At 44.6% G+C, this 18535-nt stretch overlaps 2 protein-coding genes, 3 non-coding genes and 1 pseudogene across 5 annotated transcripts; 5 read left to right on the top strand and 1 right to left on the bottom strand.

Annotated features, from left to right (window-relative positions):
• The first annotated feature begins 203 nt into the window (after positions 1-203).
• LOC133918320 (CASP-like protein 4A1) lies at positions 204-2633 on the top strand. Its single transcript, XM_062362152.1, has 3 exons — positions 204-876; positions 969-1104; positions 2325-2633. Exons 1-3 carry the CDS (start codon positions 278-280, stop codon positions 2514-2516), a joined length of 927 nt encoding a protein of 308 aa, XP_062218136.1. The 5' UTR covers positions 204-277; the 3' UTR covers positions 2517-2633.
• Positions 2634-2706: 73 nt separating this feature from the next.
• LOC133918319 (L-aspartate oxidase, chloroplastic-like) lies at positions 2707-7666 on the bottom strand (annotated as a pseudogene).
• Positions 7667-11542: 3876 nt separating this feature from the next.
• On the top strand, positions 11543-12517 carry LOC133918318 (uncharacterized). The gene has a single exon (XM_062362150.1). It carries the CDS (start codon positions 11597-11599, stop codon positions 12341-12343), a length of 747 nt encoding a protein of 248 aa, XP_062218134.1. The 5' UTR covers positions 11543-11596; the 3' UTR covers positions 12344-12517.
• A 5165-nt stretch (positions 12518-17682) lies between these two features.
• On the top strand, positions 17683-17794 carry LOC133920213 (small nucleolar RNA snoR1). Its single transcript, XR_009910030.1, has one exon. It is a non-coding gene; the product is annotated as a small nucleolar RNA snoR1 (small nucleolar RNA).
• A 150-nt stretch (positions 17795-17944) lies between these two features.
• LOC133920211 (small nucleolar RNA snoR1) lies at positions 17945-18033 on the top strand. The gene has a single exon (XR_009910028.1). It is a non-coding gene; the product is annotated as a small nucleolar RNA snoR1 (small nucleolar RNA).
• A 66-nt stretch (positions 18034-18099) lies between these two features.
• Positions 18100-18199, top strand: LOC133920210 (small nucleolar RNA snoR1). The gene has a single exon (XR_009910027.1). It is a non-coding gene; the product is annotated as a small nucleolar RNA snoR1 (small nucleolar RNA).
• Positions 18200-18535: the final 336 nt, after the last annotated feature.

Here is an 18535-nt window from a genome sequence, read left to right as displayed (position 1 = left end):
GGGGGGGGGGGGTTCGAGCCCTCCATCCCGCATATTTCTCTTGTAGAAGCCTAAAAAGACTGAGTATTAGAAGCTTTAATTAAAAAATATATATAGTGACGTAAATATATATACGATTATAAATTGTACTAGTGTTTCTAAAAAAATTCTGCGAAAAAAAGAATGAGAGCTAGCTGCTTTGAAAGATAGTTCACAGCACACTCGTCTTCCAATCCAACAAAGCCAAGGAAAGGAAAGGGACCTCAGTCCTAACTCCTAACTTCCCCTCTCCTCCCACATGGCGCACCGCTCTCCGCCGCCGACGCCAACGCGTGAGACGGGCGGCGAGTGGTCGGAGACGGAGAAGCCCCCCACCAGCGCCCCGCACTCGCCTCCACCGCAGTTCTCCACTGCCGTCGTCGTCGCCTCCGTGCCCCACGCCGCCGCCGCCAGGTACGTGCCCCCGCGCGCCGCGTCCCGCACCGCGGACACCGGCCGCGCCGGGGGCGGGGGATGGTACTCGTGGAACGGCGGCCGCACCGCCGCCCCGGCCCCTCGTTCCCGTCCTGCTCCGCCGCCAACGCGGCAGCGGGCGGAGGAAGTGCCGCCGCCGCCGCCGCCGCCACCACCGGTTCCTGCGCCCGCTCAAGCTCCTCCACCGGCTCCCGCTCCCGCTCACGCTCACGCTCCGCCCCCAGCCCCGGCCCCGGCTAGGTCGATCGACCGGGTGGTACCCAACATCATGTCGCGCAAGCGGCGCGCGGCGGCCATGCAACGCACCGCGCTGGTGGCGCGCGGCGCGGCCGCTTGCCTCTGCCTCGCTGCGCTCGCGGTGCTCGCCGCCGACACCCGCAAGGGCTGGGCCCTCGACTCCTACAGCCGCTACATCCAGTTTCGGTACGCAGAATAAAGAAATCCCCTTTTGTTTTTGTTTTAGTGTTCTACGATTGGCGATTTCGTTTACGCGTTAATGTTCTGGTGCTGTGCAGGTACTCGGAGGCGGTGAACGTTATCGGTTTCTTGTACTCGGTGTTCCAGTTCGTCGCGCTTGCGGTGCTCATGAGGAAGAACAAGCATTTGATTCCCCATCCCAGACGTGATCTCTTCGACTTCACCATGGATCAGGTTTGTGCCTCATATCACTTTTCTCCTTTCAGTAGGTTTCTTTAGGGTTGTGCAACTGCTTGTCCTGTGATGTGATGTTGCAAAGGAAGAGGAGATATGAAGTCATCACGCTGAAGCAAAGTATAAGCTTTCTAATCTAGTGAAGATGTCTTTCTTGTGTTTAATCATTCTGTCCTTTACATTCCATATGGTGCCACAGCCGCAGTCAGCATAGTCATGTTATCATCATCTAGATATGCAATCCAAATGCGTACATTCAAATTGTCCTATCTCGTGCTACAACTATAAAATTTTGCATTGTCCAAACTTCTGATCTGAATGAACCCTTGTGACTGTTAATTGCTATGTATTTGAAGTTGAGTAGAATCTACAATGTCAGTGTGGAAACAAGCTGATTGGGTGCTACATGCATATTACCTTGTGTCCTAGATTGCTCTTCACATTTCATATATGATAAATTGCTATGTTGGACATATTTCCTTTTCACGACGTATGTGTTGGAATGTTTGCTTCGTTCCCAATGAGTGAACTATTGATGAGCGACAACTGAATAGTTATTGCTGTCTTCAAGTAAAGGGAAAATATTTCACTTTTCTGCATAATACTATTATGTGCTGAAGTACAAACACTACAATTGGTCGTTGACAATGAATCTTTTCTTTTGGGGGGAAAAAAGGTTATATGGAGGATTATTAGCTGGGTGCTTCCTGCTTTCTTAACTGAGGTGTTACAAGACCATAATATTTGTGTGTAGCACCTTCATTCTGATATCACTGTATCAGGGTTGTCAGCTATGCTTCTTGTTTTTGTGAATTTAAGTTGGCATACTTCAAACCACCTGCATGTCAATTACATTTGAGATGAGATATAGTACCTGTGTTTGAGCACAAGATAGCTAGTGCCAGAAATCAGAATCAACTTCAGTGAATGGTTAGGCAGATGGTAAAGATAGACAACTGGATCAACTATCCCACCAACACAGTAGTTTCAAGATTGACATTGTAGTTACAATCACCATTCACCACTTGTACCAAAACTTGGCTGGGAGTTGCCCAATTTCACCTTTTCTTTTGTCTACTGTGTGAATAGAAAACTCTGGGTTATTATGCAATATATTCCCAAAGATAAGTTTGCTTTTGCAGTAGGTTCCGCTTTTCAGTTGCTCAACCTATGCAAGGTGAGACCAATGCTGATCTCTTCTGTTGTTACTGATATTGCAGGTACTCGCATACCTTTTGATATCGTCATCGTCATCAGCAACTGCTCGAGTAGGTGATTGGATCGACAACTGGGGGAGCGACCCCTTCCCGAACATGGCGAATGGCTCCATTGCCGTATCTTTCCTGGCGTTCTTGGTTTTCGCTATCTGCTCCCTCATCTCTGCATACAATCTGTTCCGCCGAGATATGTAGCTGCTCTTGTCAACAAACTTGTTGCCCTTTCGTTTCTGGACAAAGTTTTCAGTGCGGACTTTATTGTGCTGTAGATGTATAAATATGATCATGGTATGGCAATGGGAATTCTAGACCTATAGCAATGTCAATAATACATCTACATACCGAAGGGGCACCTTCTGCGGTGAATAAAACCCAGAAGTTGCAGTAACTCAGAAACAAAGTAATTTATCGCGTCACGGTGAAGAAATCAATGTGTACGATCATCTATAGCTCTACACTACTCATCAAGGTTCAGAATGCAGCTCCAACAACACCTTACAAGTTACAACAGCTGGAACTGGCAAGAATGGTATAGTAAGCAAGTACACACGCAACATAGAAGATAGAACAGGCTACTTCAGCCTAACTGTAATCAATGAATACCTCTCAAATGTCCAGCTTCACTGGATGGGTATGCTGTCGAATGAACAAGGGCTGCTCCATGAACTGCATTGCATGGGTGCGCCATACTATTTGCACTGCAGCTCCATGTCAGCTCCTGGATGGCAGCAGGCAGGGAATATCACCGTGGGCTTCCTCTTGCTCTCCTCCAGGTAAGGGAAGTCCTCCGTGAAGTGCAGGCCGCGGCTCTCGCGCCTCGCCAGCGCGCTCTTGACGACCAATTTCGCGCAGCAGAAGAGGTTGCGCATCTCGCAGGCCTCAATCCCCACCATCATCGGCGTCCACCCCTTCCTGAACAAGAACTCCTCCCACTCCGACTCCAGATCACCAATCTTCCACTCCGCCTTCTTCAGCCGGCCTGTCGACCGCACTATGCCGACGTGCTCCCACATCACGGATTGCAGCTCCATCCTGGTCTGCTTCGTCCTCCCAATGATGTCGGACAGCACGCTCTCCCTGAGGGACAATGGAAGCATGGGGCGAGCCCGTTTCGCGGCGAAAGAAGGGTCGGCATCTGCATCCACCATGTGATCAATTGAAGGCTGCACTGCTCTCCTGGCGAAGACCAGGGCTTCAAGCAGCGAGTTGCTTGCAAGCCGGTTGGCGCCATGCAACCCGGTGCACGCAACCTCGCCGGCGACATACAGGCCTTTCACGTTCGTCTCCCCCTGCAACCCAGCCCGGACACCGCCGCACATGTAGTGCGCTGCAGGGACGACGGGTATGGCCTGTTGCGTCATGTCCAGACCGTGCCGCAGGCACTCGGCTGCGATGTTGGGGAAATGAGCAAGAACCTTGTCTCTCGGTCTATGGCTGATATCCAGCAGGACGTACTTCTCTCCTCGCTTCTTCAGTTGATCATCTATGCTTCTCGCAACCACATCCCTCGGTGCCAACTCCGCACGGTCATCGTACAGCGGCATAAATCTCTCCATGGACTGATTGTAAAGAATCCCTCCATCTCCTCTGACTGCTTCTGTTATGAGGAATGCATTCTCTCTTCTTTTGTTTGGCTTTATTGGGAGGCCTTCGTCTGAGAGTGCAGTTGGATGGAACTGCACAAACCTGATATCTCAAAGCGGAGATTTGTTATTTTGTGAACTCACAGAGACACGTCGAAAATGCAGAACTGAAAAAGGAATAATTCAAGTAATAGAGATTCATAAGATAGCTACTGCCTAGCCCTACTGTTTTGGATGGAACATTGATGTGTAATAATTTATTTTTTGAACAATGACCGAATATATCTCAGGGCAAGAGAAACTCACTCCATATTGGATATTACAGCCTGAGCACGATGAGACATTGCAATTCCATCCCCAGTAGCTACCTGAAACATAGAGAGTATTAGTAAGATTGTGAGCATTATATTAAAAATAAAATCAATCAAAAGCAAATGGATGATGTATCATATCCATCTGTTCACCTACTAATATTGTATGACGTTCAAAAAGCATGTCGGCTTAGCAAAATGTAGAACAGAAAGATAACGACAGATGCCTTAAAAGGTCCACTATATTAAAAAATATTAAAGAGTTTGGTCAATACCGGTGGATTGGTTGTTGTGGGATATATATGCCCAGCTCCTCCAGATGCAAGGAACGTTACTTTCGAGATGAAACGAACTACCTGGATAACATAAGAACAAGTTGTCTATCTTGAATTAGCTTTGATAAGAGTGGTGCCAAATGGTTGGAACTGAAATGACAAATATGACAAGGAAATCATGCAGGCACTGGGTAAACATGTAAAAATTCCAGCGATGTACCTTCTGAGTTTCAGTGTCTATCGAATCCACTCCATAACAATAGATTTCCCCATCTTTCTGCAATAGAACAACATATTATTCATAGATGTTTTACTGGAAACTTTTTTGCTAATCGGAGGGGCAAATTAAGCATGTCATATAGCACACACATCTCCACTTATGGAACATAAAATTGTTATTGGTTGTACTTCCAGGAATAACTCAGGTAAAAAGGCCAGGAATGTCGATATGGTTTAAACTAAATTAAGCTAGAAGATAGCAAAAATGGCAAAAGAGCAAAGCAAGGACAATTTCTCAAATTTGAGTGTAAATTTGGGCCCCAAAGTGGGGGAAATGGTCAAATAGAAGAGGCAACTTGCAAGTTTAGCGCTACTGAGTGAAACATTTTAAGGTTGAATTTAAGAGGTCATTATCGACAAACGTTTGGAAGCCGAGAATAACAGGCCATTAATCACCAATATGTTGTTGCTTCCTAGGCTGTTTCCTGAAAAGCGAGCCTTTAACAACTATATTCATCCTAGACTACTTTAAGCTTAGGGCCATTAATTCTAAGCAAGTTTCACCTTTTTGTTCCTTGTAAAGTCACTACAAACGACGAGATAATCATTATTCTGGCCAATCACCAGTTCATCGCTACTTTTCATACAGTCAAAGGCTATTTGGCAGCTATCAGTTTATATGACGACGAAGGATAACACCTAAATAGCAGGCAGCTTTCAGAAGGAAAACACATGCAAGTACATGCATGCAACAAGTGCAGGTAAAGAAACATACAAGAGATCAACAAAAGTATTATCCATCAAATAAACAAAACTACTGTTCAAAAGAAGTCTTGATTGACAGTAAAGCTATATATAAGATGCCAAGTAACAAGTGATTGGCATAAAAACAACAAATGCTAACCTGACATGTCAATAGATCGATGGCAAAGTGGTGACCAAACAAAGATATGCTATCATCATTGTCAACTGCTTGAAGTAGTGCTCTTTCAATCTCCCTTCCAGTCATATCAGCAGAATGAACAATTCTGTTGTGAGAATGTCCACCTTCCCTTGCAAGGTGCAGTCCACCATCTTCACCATGGTCAAATGATGCACCCATAGCAATAAGTTCCTTGACACGCTCTGGACCTTCTGTGCATACTACCTGAAACACAAAATGAAGGTCAGCAATCAAGAAATATGAGTTAACTGTGCAATGCAGGGAAAGAAATAGTTTGCAAGCAAGGATTCACTGGGAAATGCACTGATAAAATGGTGAGGCAATGAAAAAGCAATTATTGTAGTGATGATGGGATCATGGATGCTAAACTTACCCTGACAGTCTCTTCATCACACAGGTAAGCCCCTGCAACAATTGTGTCTTTCATGTGACTTTCTACAGAATCAGAAGGGCATAGAACAGCACTAACACCACCTTGTGCATAGTTTGTGTTGCTCTCATGAGGCTCTGCTTTGGTAATAATAGCAACAGAGCCGTGCTTTGAAACTTCTAGTGCATACCTTAGGCCAGCAACACCGCTGCCAATAACCACAAAATCGAAGTATTTCGTGGTATCGTCTTGCAAGCATGTGAGAGTAGAGGCTCTGATGGCATTGACCCTGTGTCTCACATGTTGGTGGGAGACAGTAGAAGATTTCCCGACAATGAAACGAGGCATACTACCTGGTCTGTAAGCACAATTAGTACGTCATCAGATTAAACAATACAACGATGACAAGACAGGAAGTGTCGTATCAAAGCTCGCAAATTTGCAATAACTAACTCAATTGATTATGCATATTACTAACTGAAATTTTTACATGTTCTGTCCGTTTTTTAGCTGAATCCTACTGCTGTCAATTTGGAAATTCTGACACTGCTTCTGTCGACTGCTTCTTTCAAAACTAGTAGACAAAAATTGTGAAGAAAAACTTTAAGAATGAAATTCAAATGCCCGGCAGCTCAACAAAGTATTAACAATGATAAATAGAACTTCAAATCAATAAAACAAGGCAGACTATTAGACTACACTAAGCACTTGAGATCATCTTGGAAAAAAATATAAGCATCTGATACTCAGCGTGAAGAACATTTGACAGCAACAACTTCACCTCGAGATATCGAGGTGGGCGCATCTTCTGAAAGAGAGAAAATGTACTCCAGAAGCTTGCATGTGCCCTTTCTCGACATGCATCACCCCTGCGCGTTGGAGGCTTGCAAACCCGTTCGTCAGGTTGGCCATCCCGGCCTCAGCCCTGCCTGCACAAACGAAACCAAAGCGCAAGAACTAATCAAGAACTGCGGATTTCACAGAGAGGACGAAGCAAGAGGAAGGAATTTTTTCGAACAAAAATCAAAAGGGAAAATTGAGAGGAACAACAATCGCAAACAAAGAAGACAATGAGACAAGAGCTGAAAAGATCTCTGATTATGGAATTCAAGAACATTGACGAGGAGATCTAAGCATCCCCGGCGACAAAAACATCAGCTTTAGAAACTAGAAAGGTTGGATCGGGCGATTCAAGAACAGACAATTTTCAGGGAGTGGAAGAAGAGCTCGGCCATGTGTACCTGTGCAAGAAACGCTCCTTCTTGCTCCAATGGCAATGAGATGGTGGAGAGGAGAAGGCTGGAAATTCAGAAGGGCGCGCGAAGGGAGAAGTAACGCACGGTGGCACGGCCTTTGGACCTCCGAAGAGCGGGGCGGAGAAGAGGACGGAAGCGAGCAGCGTGCTGGCGTGGCGAAATTTAATTGCGGAGGAGAGAGAAACAACGAGGTAGAGAAAGACGAGAGACAAGTTGGGGGAGGAAGAAAGGAAGGAAGAAACAAGAACAGGAAGAAACGGGCTCCCTCAAAAAGGCTAGACGAGGAAAATTCCTCGCACCCCGAGGCGCCACATCGTCGCCGCCGTCATCGTGCTGCTCGTTCGTTCTCCCTTGTGGTCTTTTTCTTTTTTGCCAAGTTTATTTTTTCTCCATTTTGCTCTCCTGGCGGCGCAGAAGATTCACCAGATTTTGGCGTTCGCTCCTTTCTACGTGCTTTTGCCTTCCGGGGGCGGCGCACCCGCGGGGCCCAACGAATCAAGGTGGGGCTGGAGGTGGATGGGTCAAGGTTTGGGCTTTAGTGTTTTCTCTCTACCTTCGCAAACGTAGAGTCCAACACTTTTTTTTTTCTAGAACCGGAGAGTTGCCTGCCATTATATTAAGAAGAGAAGAAAAACAAAACAAGATATTCATACGGCATCAAAAGAAAAATAAAAGACATAGAAAAAGAACTGAAGAAAGAAACATGATCACACGGTCTAGCAGACTAAGCATACTCAAGCACCGCCAAACACTGATGGTCACCTTATATGTGAATGAATATATATTTTAGCAGAAATGGTAGTAGCTCTGTCGTTCAATTAAGAAGGTAGAAAGTTAAGCGTATTGGGTGGGCATGAATGCCCTACAACTTAAGGGTGGATCATCGCCATGATTATACGTTAAGTAGAAGGAACCCCAAACAAGGAGAGAAGTAGTGTGTCGTCAAGCTCGTCTCCATTGCTAAATGTCTTTCTTGGCTCTAATTGTGACTTCTGCGCCATCATACCTGGTTGGGTCTCAATCACAGCATAATGACCGAAGCCGCATAGTTACCCTAAAAATACAAGAATAATGCTTTTCGAAGCTACTCCCAACAGTATATCTTTCCCAGAGGGAGTAAAGTATACTAGGAAAGAGCTATTTCATTAATGATGTCACGTCTTAAAATGTTAATTAAGTAATTAGGTATGTCTAATCATAATTGCATTATGTTTTGTGCGATTTATTATCAATTTGAGGTTAAGCGCGTTTCAAAAGTTATGCGTTTTGAATATTCACGTATTTCCCCCACATACACGTGAATATTTGAGAGTGAAAATGTCTTAGAAGCTAATTAGGAAAACCCCCATAGATATTAGAAAAGAAAAGGAAAAAGAACAAAGAATGAGACTTTCAGTACCAAATCGCCTCCGGGGTCTAACCGGAGCTCTCCACGGTCTAACCGCTAGTACACATAGCGCCCGTTAAGGGGATCGATCACACTCTTTTTCGCTCTCTCTCTCTTTCGCTCTCTCACTCTCTCCCTCACTTAAGCCCTAGAGAGAGAAGAAGAGATCACCTCAACAATTTCGACGACCGAAGATCGACAGAGAAACCTTCCCCGAGCTTCCCAAAAACTTCCCCGAGGTCTTCCCCCTTTTTCTCGCTCGCCGGAGGCGCGTTCTTCCTCCCCAAGCTCCCTCTACCTCTCCAGGAGTCCAATCGGTGGATCGGAGCTCCCCGAAGGATTCCAATCCAATTGAAAGTTCCTCTACGCCGAGGTAAATCTTCCCATGCCATCTTTCCATCGTTTCCTTGCTCTAGTCGTCCATCGTTTGGATTTGAACCAAGAAACCCGAGTATTCCCTAGATCTAGGTCTCATTCTCGGGGTTTTACGTGTTTGGGCCGTGCATGTCATCCGAACAATCATAGAAAACGTTCTCTTAGTTTTATGGAGTACTTTGGTGCCCTTCGTTGTTGAAGGTTTCGATGATGACCCCGCAAAGACGCTACCGGCAAAGTCTGGTGGTCAGATCATCGCTAGGGCCAGTCTGACCATTGATCGGCGGTCTGACTGCCATCATGCCTTCGGTTAGACCGCCATGTGCCAAAGTTCTCTGCTGGCTACCGATTAGACCGTCACTTCCCATTCGGTCTGACTGCTAGCCATTCAATGCTGTATGTATTTAGGTTATCTTGTTTGGGATTTCAAACTTTGAAACCCTAATCTTTTGATAGTCTTTTGCAAATGTTTTCAAAACATGACGCTCTATTATTGTTCAAGCATGCATCATATGCACACGTTTTCATCATTTGACTATTTATTCGATATATTCGTATTTTGTTTAGAGAGTGATGTGCTGCTGTTCTTCGTGGTCGAGATCAATACCAAACTGGTTCTGAAGCAGCAAGACAAGCATCTAAGCATATTACACCATTTTGGTTTGAATCAAGTGGAATATAAATTGATGAGTTACTGCTTAGGTATGTTTGCATGATTAGTGAGTCAATGTTGGGTGATGTGGGTAGAACCTATGTTGATGTATTGTCTCTCTACTTTGAATTATCAAAGATTCCTTATCCTTGTAACCTAGATATGATTTTTTAATGTCTAACTTCAAAAGTTAATGAAATGCTTAGCAATGCTTGTGTCTTCAGTAGAAGTCGAGCGACGGTGTGATCGTTGTTCGTGAGCATATGGCTTACTTAATGTTCACATTGATTATGATTACGATGTTGGGTGGTATGAGATATGTGAGGATGAGGCGAGATGAGCGGTGTTAAGGGTAGGTCGGGAGAAGAGCCCGAATACCATACACCGCTTGCATCGATTAAGCATTGATCGTTGATGTTGTTGGCTTTATCACTTTTTCATACTTACCATATACTCGAATATAGGACGGGTAAGTCAAGTACCGTAAGTCACTGCGTGAAGTTTGGTAGGCAGCCAACCAACGAAAAGCACGGGAAGCACGCACGCATGGTGTGGGAGCTTTTTTATTTTTATATTTTAAAAATAAAAAATATATAAATAGACTTTCATTTGTAAAAATTACAAAATTAGGTTATTATTATCCTTTCAACCGTAGCGGAAGGACGACATGCATATGTCACCGTTTCAACGAACGATAGATTTTTTAAAAATAAACCGGTTGCCCTTCCAATAGGAGACATTTAAAAATATTTTTTTACTGCTCTCAAAATTCAAAATACTATTGAAATTGTCATTAAAAAAATATGAAAAATTTGGTGGTGTAGAAAATACTATGATCTAGCTCTAAAAATTCTGGAAATTTGGTAGTGTAGAGAATACTATGATCTAGATTTAAAAAATCAACTCAGATAATTACTTATACAATGAGAAATAAAAACATACAAATTTTATTGTACACAGACTATACAATAAAATTTGCTTTTTTTGTACGGATCATATTTTTGCATGGATTTTTTTAGAGAGTTAGATCATAGTATCCACCACATCACTATTTTTTTAGAATTTTTAATGTCTATTTCTATAGTGTTTTGAATTTGAGAGCAATATGACACAATGTTTTATTTTTATTTTTAAACCTATTATTTGTTGAAAAGGTGGCAAGTTTATTTTTTAAAATCTATCGAAGGGCAATATGTGCCTCTCGCACTTCCATCGGATGACAATCGCCAAGTTTTACAATTTTTTTCAAACGGATGTTTATTTTTGTAATTTTTTATTTTCGAAATATAAAAATTAAAAAGTCACAACTTTACAAGAGAATGGGCATGCTTTTCTCTCTACGGCATTTCAGCACAACGAAATCGCATAAGGAGGAGGTGGGCTTTTCTCTTCGAGGCCCTGTGCTGTTGTGCCGTCGCGGCTCGGTCGTGGAGGAAGGAAGGCAGAGTGACGGGCTATTTGGGGCGCGTTTGGTTCCGTAGTCGTGGCTTGCTTTGTCAGGCTAGGAAAGATTTAGTATGTTTGGTTTCGTTCCGCGATGTTTTTATTGTCTGCGCTCGTCTTGCCAGCGTGTGAGAGCAAAAATCGTTTTCTGTTGCTGGCAAGGCTCGCCTTACCGAGCGAGACGAGTCGACAACGGAACCAAACCGCCCTTATTCCTCGCCCCAACGAGTCAAGCTAAAATTGTAACCGCGCGTTCCTTCCTGGGAGCTTCTCTTCTCTTCTCTTCTCTCCTGCATGCATGGAAGCAACCGCAGCCGCGTCTCCCAACGTGTACATGTCGCCGTCGAATCATCTTCTCACCGCACGCGCTCGCGTCAGCTCCCCCTTTATAAACGCCGCGCCGCGCTGCGCTCGCCATCCCCTCCTCCTCCATCCTTTTTCTCAACCTCAACTCTCACCTCATGTGTGCAATGGCGCAGCCGCCGTGGCACCTCGACTCCGTCCTCAGCTTCAGCCACGACCCCGATGGCACCCGTTACCCCGATCCGATCGCCCCATACGACGCCAGCAACAGCGACGACGCGGGGTTCGAGTTCGCCTTCGCGCCGCCGCTCATGGCTGCGGGCAACGACGCCGAGGACGACCTGTTCGAGCACCGCCGGATCATCCCGGCCTACCCGGTCTTCGACCGCCACCTCCTCCATGAGCTGACGGAGCCCCAGGCGCCCTCGCCGGACACGTACTGCGCCTGGGCGCCGGGGTCGCCCGCGCGGGAGGGGCCCTTCCCCAAGAGCGCCTCCACGGGTGAGGCGCGCCGCTTCTGGCGCCCGCGCGACCTCGTCGTCGGCGCAGGTGGGCGATCCCACAGCGACGGCAAGGAGAAGTTCGTCTTCCTGCAGCCCGCCGCCGCGACGCCGTCCAAAATGTCCGGCAAGGCCATAATGGCGGCTGAGACGGTGGAAGGCAAGCAGGCCACCAAGCCTTCAGCGCCCCAGCAGCGGCAGCAGAAGCCGAGCAAGAAGAAGAGCAAGGCCGGCGCCATGACCGAGATGAACATGGCCACCGCGCACAAGCTCTTCTACGGCAAGCAGCTGGTCGCCGGCGCCGGGGCCGACAGGAAGCAGCACTCGTACCTGCCCTACCGCCCCGGGATCGTCGGCTTCTTCGCCACCGCGCACGCGCTCGGCCGGTCGCACCACCCCTACTAGCTAGCTACCGCCGGCCGCTTGCCGCGCCGATCACTCCACTTCAATCCGGATCAAGCTCTCGACGAAGAAAGATTGTTTTATTCAATTTTTTGGTTAATTAATCTTAGCCAAGTAGTTCATCAATTGTTCTCTCGCCATTTTCATGTGAATACAAATAGAAATTACCGCGCGCAATTCTTGACTCTGAATTCGTCAATCCCCCGCGACCGCGTGCACGCATCATCCATTCCATCGAGCTGAGCTGAGAAGGTCTCCCTCGTAAACTAATCCCAGAGCCGGTTGGTTAACAAAAGGGACCGGCATAATTTCGGATAATTTACTGTTAATCAATCTGACCGGCCACACTTCATCTTCATCGGAGACGACGACTTGACCTGATCGATCCGGGTCAAACGCTCGATGGTGTGGATCCATCGGAGACGAGGCTGGTATTTTAGGCACGTGCGCACGCGTTATCTGTGTTCTTCTTATTCGTTATGCCTTGTTTTGACTAGTATTATTTTAGGCAAATAGGTGTTTGGTAAAGTGTTTTTTTTTTCAGGATAATTCATATTTTTCAACTCTGTGTTGCGAGATGTGCAAACTAAGTCCATGTTTAGTAGAGTTCTAGCTCCCATATCATATTTGAAAGTTTGTGTGCTAAAATAAAAATGGCTTAAATTTCTATTTTTAATCTAGAAGTAAACAACATAACTAATCCAAACAATACCATATACTTCTAACTCCAACTTCATAAATTTTTATAGCTAGTGATACTTTCTTTAAAATTCTCAGAACTAGAGCTCTATCTAACACACCATAAAATTTAATCAGATATAATCCACGCTTAAGTTTGGAACACAGGAATTTCATGGAAATCGACACAACTTAAGTCTTCAACAAGACTCACTAGAAATTCGGTATTTCGAGCGGGGATGATATCTGAAAAGAGTGCGAACATGGTTTGATAAAAGGAGATGGGATAAATCATTTGTGAAGTGGAGTTTAAGACCAAGATAAGCTTAAAATGGAACCATTTTTTTATCCATCCGTCTTCTAGAAGGTGGACTTTTTCCTGATTTGGTTTGCAATTAGGTTTAGAGTTGACCGATTAAAACTAAACCAGCAGAACTGGTTATAGAATGACCTGACCTGATCTCAACTTAGCTTCCATCTAATTATGCTTCTGGAAGCGTGAAATTTGATATTCAAAACATAAAAAGTAACTCGACCAGTTTAGGAGGTCCTGGCACTCGATTTTTTTTTTAAAGAGAGAATTCCTTATTGTTTTTAGAAGATAAGGTGATTTTTTATTTGCCACTTCACAAAATAAACTTACTAATTTGTCACTGTTTCTAATTTTTATACCTTTCACATCATTTTCATCCATTTTACATATAAAAAAGACATATTTGTCTTTAGGGAGCCACCAATAGTTAATCAAAGTTTAAGACTATTTAGAGACCGAATTATAGAACGTGATAAACTAGAGAGTTGTGAAAAAAATTCTTTATGCTTCCATAGAATTTGGATGAATAAATAAGGAGATATGAACTTTTGAGGTCGTGTTGTCTTTCAATATTTATGACTATGATTAGGTATAGCAAAAGTCAGAATTAATTTTGATGATGAATGCTAAAGTTGTCGAAAATGTTATGTAGATAACTTTAATATTCGTATTTGTTGTGTTTACTATTGTATAAAAATAGATAGACTAGAACAGTGCAGCATAAAGGATCCAAAACCCCTAAGCCTAAAATCACAGGTTAGTTGTATCGTCCTCAAATGGCCACGCAATTCAACTATTCCCCTTCAAAATCAACACGACAAACTGCAAAAATCGATACACCACAAACAGGGGGGGCAAGATAGGAACTAGGGCTTCCAAATCAGGGGAACTAGAAGTCTAAATCCGGAGAAGAGAGGAGGAACAGAGAGGTGACAAACCCTAGATCTACTGTTCCCCGATCCCCACTCAACACGGGCGAAATGGGAGGCTCCCGCACCAGAAGGAAAACATCTATTTTGACTCCTTTAACTATTGTCTGAATCCGATTTCTCCTCCTCAACTGCAAAAACAGATATTGTTGCTCCCTCAATTATCCAAACCAATTGTTTGTCCTCCTCGTGTGGTTTTGATAGCGATTTTGTTCTATGTGGCTTACATCTGGTAGTGGATCCTAAATGTTAGATGACATGTGGTACAGTTTTGTACATGTTGGCATGTCCTTTCTTTTTTCCTCCATCTGCTTCCAGTTCATCTTCAGACACCCACACGATCAAGATCCAGTTCGTCGCCTCTCAACCGGAGTAGTGCTATGACGAGCTTCTTCATGGGTCGCCGCCATCCACTGTCGCCCCGCCTCACCGCAGCAGGAGGAGGTCTCCATCCGCCCCCGCGGCACGGCTCCAGCTGCGACCCGAACACCATGACCATGAGGCCCACGATGGTCGTCGCGCTGCCGTTGAGTCTGTATGTGCGTAGCCATGCCGTGTGCTTTGCGTCCTGAACTCCATGCCGCACGCTTCGGGATGGGGATGGGTGCGCGGTAGGAAGCAAATGTCGAGAAGGCGGAGGTGGTCGTAGGATTGCGCGAGGACTAAGGAATGCTCGATGTCGGTCTCGGTCTCGGCACGAGCGGGGCCGGCAGTGTGATAGACAACACTCGATCAAGTGCGTCGGCAGCACCAACATCGGGAGCATCGAGGGACGCTCGATGCTGGCTTTGTGTGATGCTGGTCGAAATCGAAGCAAAGAGGATGCCTAACATGTGTCATAGATGCTCCTAGTGCGAGGCATCCCGTCATAGTTCGATGGGGAGGCGGATTGGTAAATATAGGGAGCAGTGTCTGACAGGGAGGAAGAAGAGGGTGAGTGGAAAAGAAACGCACAGAGCTATTGAACCTTGAACGAGGGAGATAGAGAGAGGGGGGGGGGGGGTTGGGCGAGGAAGGTCACCATGGAAGGGATGACGGCTCGACAAAGTTGTTGGTGCCAAGGAGGGAGGGCGCAGTGCGGTCGCGTTGAGCCAATAAGGAAGATGAGTGGTAGGGTAGAGAGAGGGAGGGTGGATGGTGACTGTGACGTGGTTGGACCGGCGTGTAGGCGGGGCTGGCCATAGGGGCGACACTCCTCTCTGAGCCATTGTGGGTGAGCAGGCATTGAGAGAGAGGGAAAAAGGGAGAGGAGAGGGGGAAGGGGGAGGAAGATGAAAGGGACAAAGAATGATGTGTGAGTCTGGATATTTTTAATAACTGATTTTGTGATATTTTTGTTTTGGTATTGCCATGTCACTAAAAATTGATCCACGTTAGCATCATGTAGAACGGAACAATCTCTCAGTTAGAGTCACATATGAGGCTCAATGCTATATGTGAGTCACGTAGGATAAAATCAGAGCCAAAACCACATGGGGAGAAAAAAATATCCATTTTAAAAGGTTAAGAGAGCAATTCTATAATTTAATATATATAAATATTAGATGCAGTAATATCAATCATAAACTCAAGGATGTATATATTTGATTTAACATAGGATCTGAAAAAACATGAGAAAATCATCCGTTAATTTCTCTCCTAATTTCTTCATTTATCCTCATTAGTAAAACAAGTCATGTATTTGTAGCTGGTAAGGTTTCAAATTTCGATTCAAGACCGATTACCGAGCCCCGGTGATTTCTTTGATATTCGCGGTTTTCGATAGTGATTCGGTGGAATTCGGTAGAAATCGATCAAATTTCATCAACTTTTTTTTTTATTTTTGAATTTGAGGTAACCGAAAACCGGTCTATTTTTTAATGTGAACCGCAACGAATTGGTCGGTAACCGTGAATATCGAGCGGTTACCGATGCATTTTGAAACCCTGGTAGCTGGTAGCGAAGTGAGGAGACTGGAGTACGAGGATAGATGAAAAAATGGATAAATTATTCGAAGGTTAGGGGTTTTTGTTAGATGGAAAGAGAGTAGAGTAAGAGATGATACGTGAACCAATTTGTGTTTTATACAGTAAAGATTAAAATAAAAAAAGGTGAGTAAATTTTGTAAAACTACACTACGATCGTCAAAAATATCACAAAACTATATTTTCTCTATCATATTTCACAAAAGCACGCTTACTTTGCATCACTTTATCATAAAACTACACTTCTTTTGGTTTAACTCTCACAAAACTATATTTTTTTTTCTCTTCTATTTTACAAAACCATACTTACTTTATCTCACTTTAATACAAAACTACACTTCTATTACTACGAACAAATCTGACAAGATGAACCCACACATCATACTTACAGACTTCAGCTCTCATCGTTTGTTGAAATGGTCGACTATGCTATGTCATAATTTCTTGTAAAGTTAGCAAATCCTATGTAGCCTTTGAGCTTATTTTCTTGTAAGCTACCGATCTAGCATGAGTTGAAATTCTGAGCACGAAAAGTTAGCGTTAGTGAGGGTTAGCATGACACCATTTAGCCACCTAAATGACGCTGAGGGTTGGCATGATACCATTTGGATATCTAAATAATGCCACGCCAACCCCCACAAGCACCAATTAAATGGTGTCATACCAACCCCTACTAGCACCAGTTTTTCGCGTCCAGGAATTCAAGTCGCGCCAGATGAGTAGCTTTCTAGGGAAGGAGCATAAAGGCTACACAAGATTTGCTAACTTGATAAGCAATTGTAACATAGCGTAGTCAGCCACGTCAGCAAAGTATGATAGCTGAAACTTATAAATATGATGTGTGGAACTATCTTATCAGATCTGTTTATAGTAACAGAAATATAGTTTTATGATAAAATGATATAATTAAGTGCGATTTTGTAAAATAGGAGAGGAAGAGTATAGTTTTGTGATAGTTAAATTAAAAGAAGAGTAGTTTTGTGATAAATTGATGTAAAATAAATGTAATTTTATGGAATAGGAAAAAAACTGTAGTTTTATGATATTTTTAACTATCGTAGTGTAGCAGAATAGTTGGGCCGAGATTTATATGGCCCAATCATCGGAAAGGCCCGCTTACCGCTTCTTAGGGTATCCATAGAGTTCCACCCTCTTGTTTATAACTCATCCATTGGCCGTGGCCGCTTCCGCCATCGCTAGGGTTTAAGCCTTGCGCCGCCGCCTCCATCCGCTCCCCTCCCCTTCGCTGCGCTCCGGCTCCACAGCCTGCTACCACCCTGGCTTGCTGGCTCGGGCGAACTCCTCGTTTCGTCCCTTCTTGCCGTATCCGTTCTATCCATCCAATCCTGTTTGTTGCGGATTTACTTGCTGCGTGGTAGATACTAGATAGGCAGATCACGTACCACTATCGGTGGTTTATTTTCCGAAATTTTTCTGTGCCGTGCCGATGCCGAGCTATGCGGTGATGATTGTTTGCTTACTTTCTGACACCTCTTGTATGAGAAGCGCCTCCTCATCCTCTGGAGGAGAAGAGCACTTCGCTGAGCAGGTTGTAGCAACTTCCTGAGCTCACCTTTGCATCTGAGTGCACTAGCATCTCTGAGCTACTCCCTGTTTTCAGTAGCCTTCTCTGAAACAGCCTGACCTTTTGCTGCATGTGATTAGCAGTTCATGAGGCCGTTGCATTCGTCGCAGTTCTTTGCTTTTTTAGATATGTTTGGGCTGTGATGAGTACTTGCTTATTTCTGACACCTCTTGTATGAGAAGGGACTACTCCCTTCGTTGAGCAGATTAGCAACTCCCTGAGCTCAACTCCATGGTTCTGCTCTTACCTTGTGGCATTCTTTGTTGTTTTTGTTGGCAGAGAGCAGGAGCAGCTGTGATGAGCATTGCTTTCTTCTGACACCTCTTGTATGAGAAGCGCGCCTCTCATGAGGAGCCCTTCGTTGAGCAGAGCATAGCAACACTCTGAGCTCTCCTTGTCCTCTCGCCCATCTGGATTCGACACTTGGTTAGTGATGTCTTTTTTTCAATGTTGAATACAGTTTAGTTCGAGATGTCTCGTTTGATTTAAATGTTTGCATCTGAAGAAGTATGATCTGTGATTCCACGGTCCATAGCATGCCCTGCTGGATCAGGATCCTCTGACTTCACCCTCTGAAGTAACCGTGATTTCGCTCCAAACCGGAAAATATTACGTAACTAACCAGAAAATGGTGAACTAGTTATAACTAATTGGAAAATGTTGTATAACTAATCGGAAAATGTTGAACTCCCGGGAAGTTACGATTCAATCTTGGACATGGACCAT

This window comes from Phragmites australis, chromosome 5 (genome assembly GCF_958298935.1).
Source record: "Phragmites australis chromosome 5, lpPhrAust1.1, whole genome shotgun sequence".
Lineage (NCBI taxonomy): Eukaryota > Viridiplantae > Streptophyta > Magnoliopsida > Poales > Poaceae > Phragmites > Phragmites australis.
This window is presented reverse-complemented; position numbering and strand designations above follow the sequence as displayed.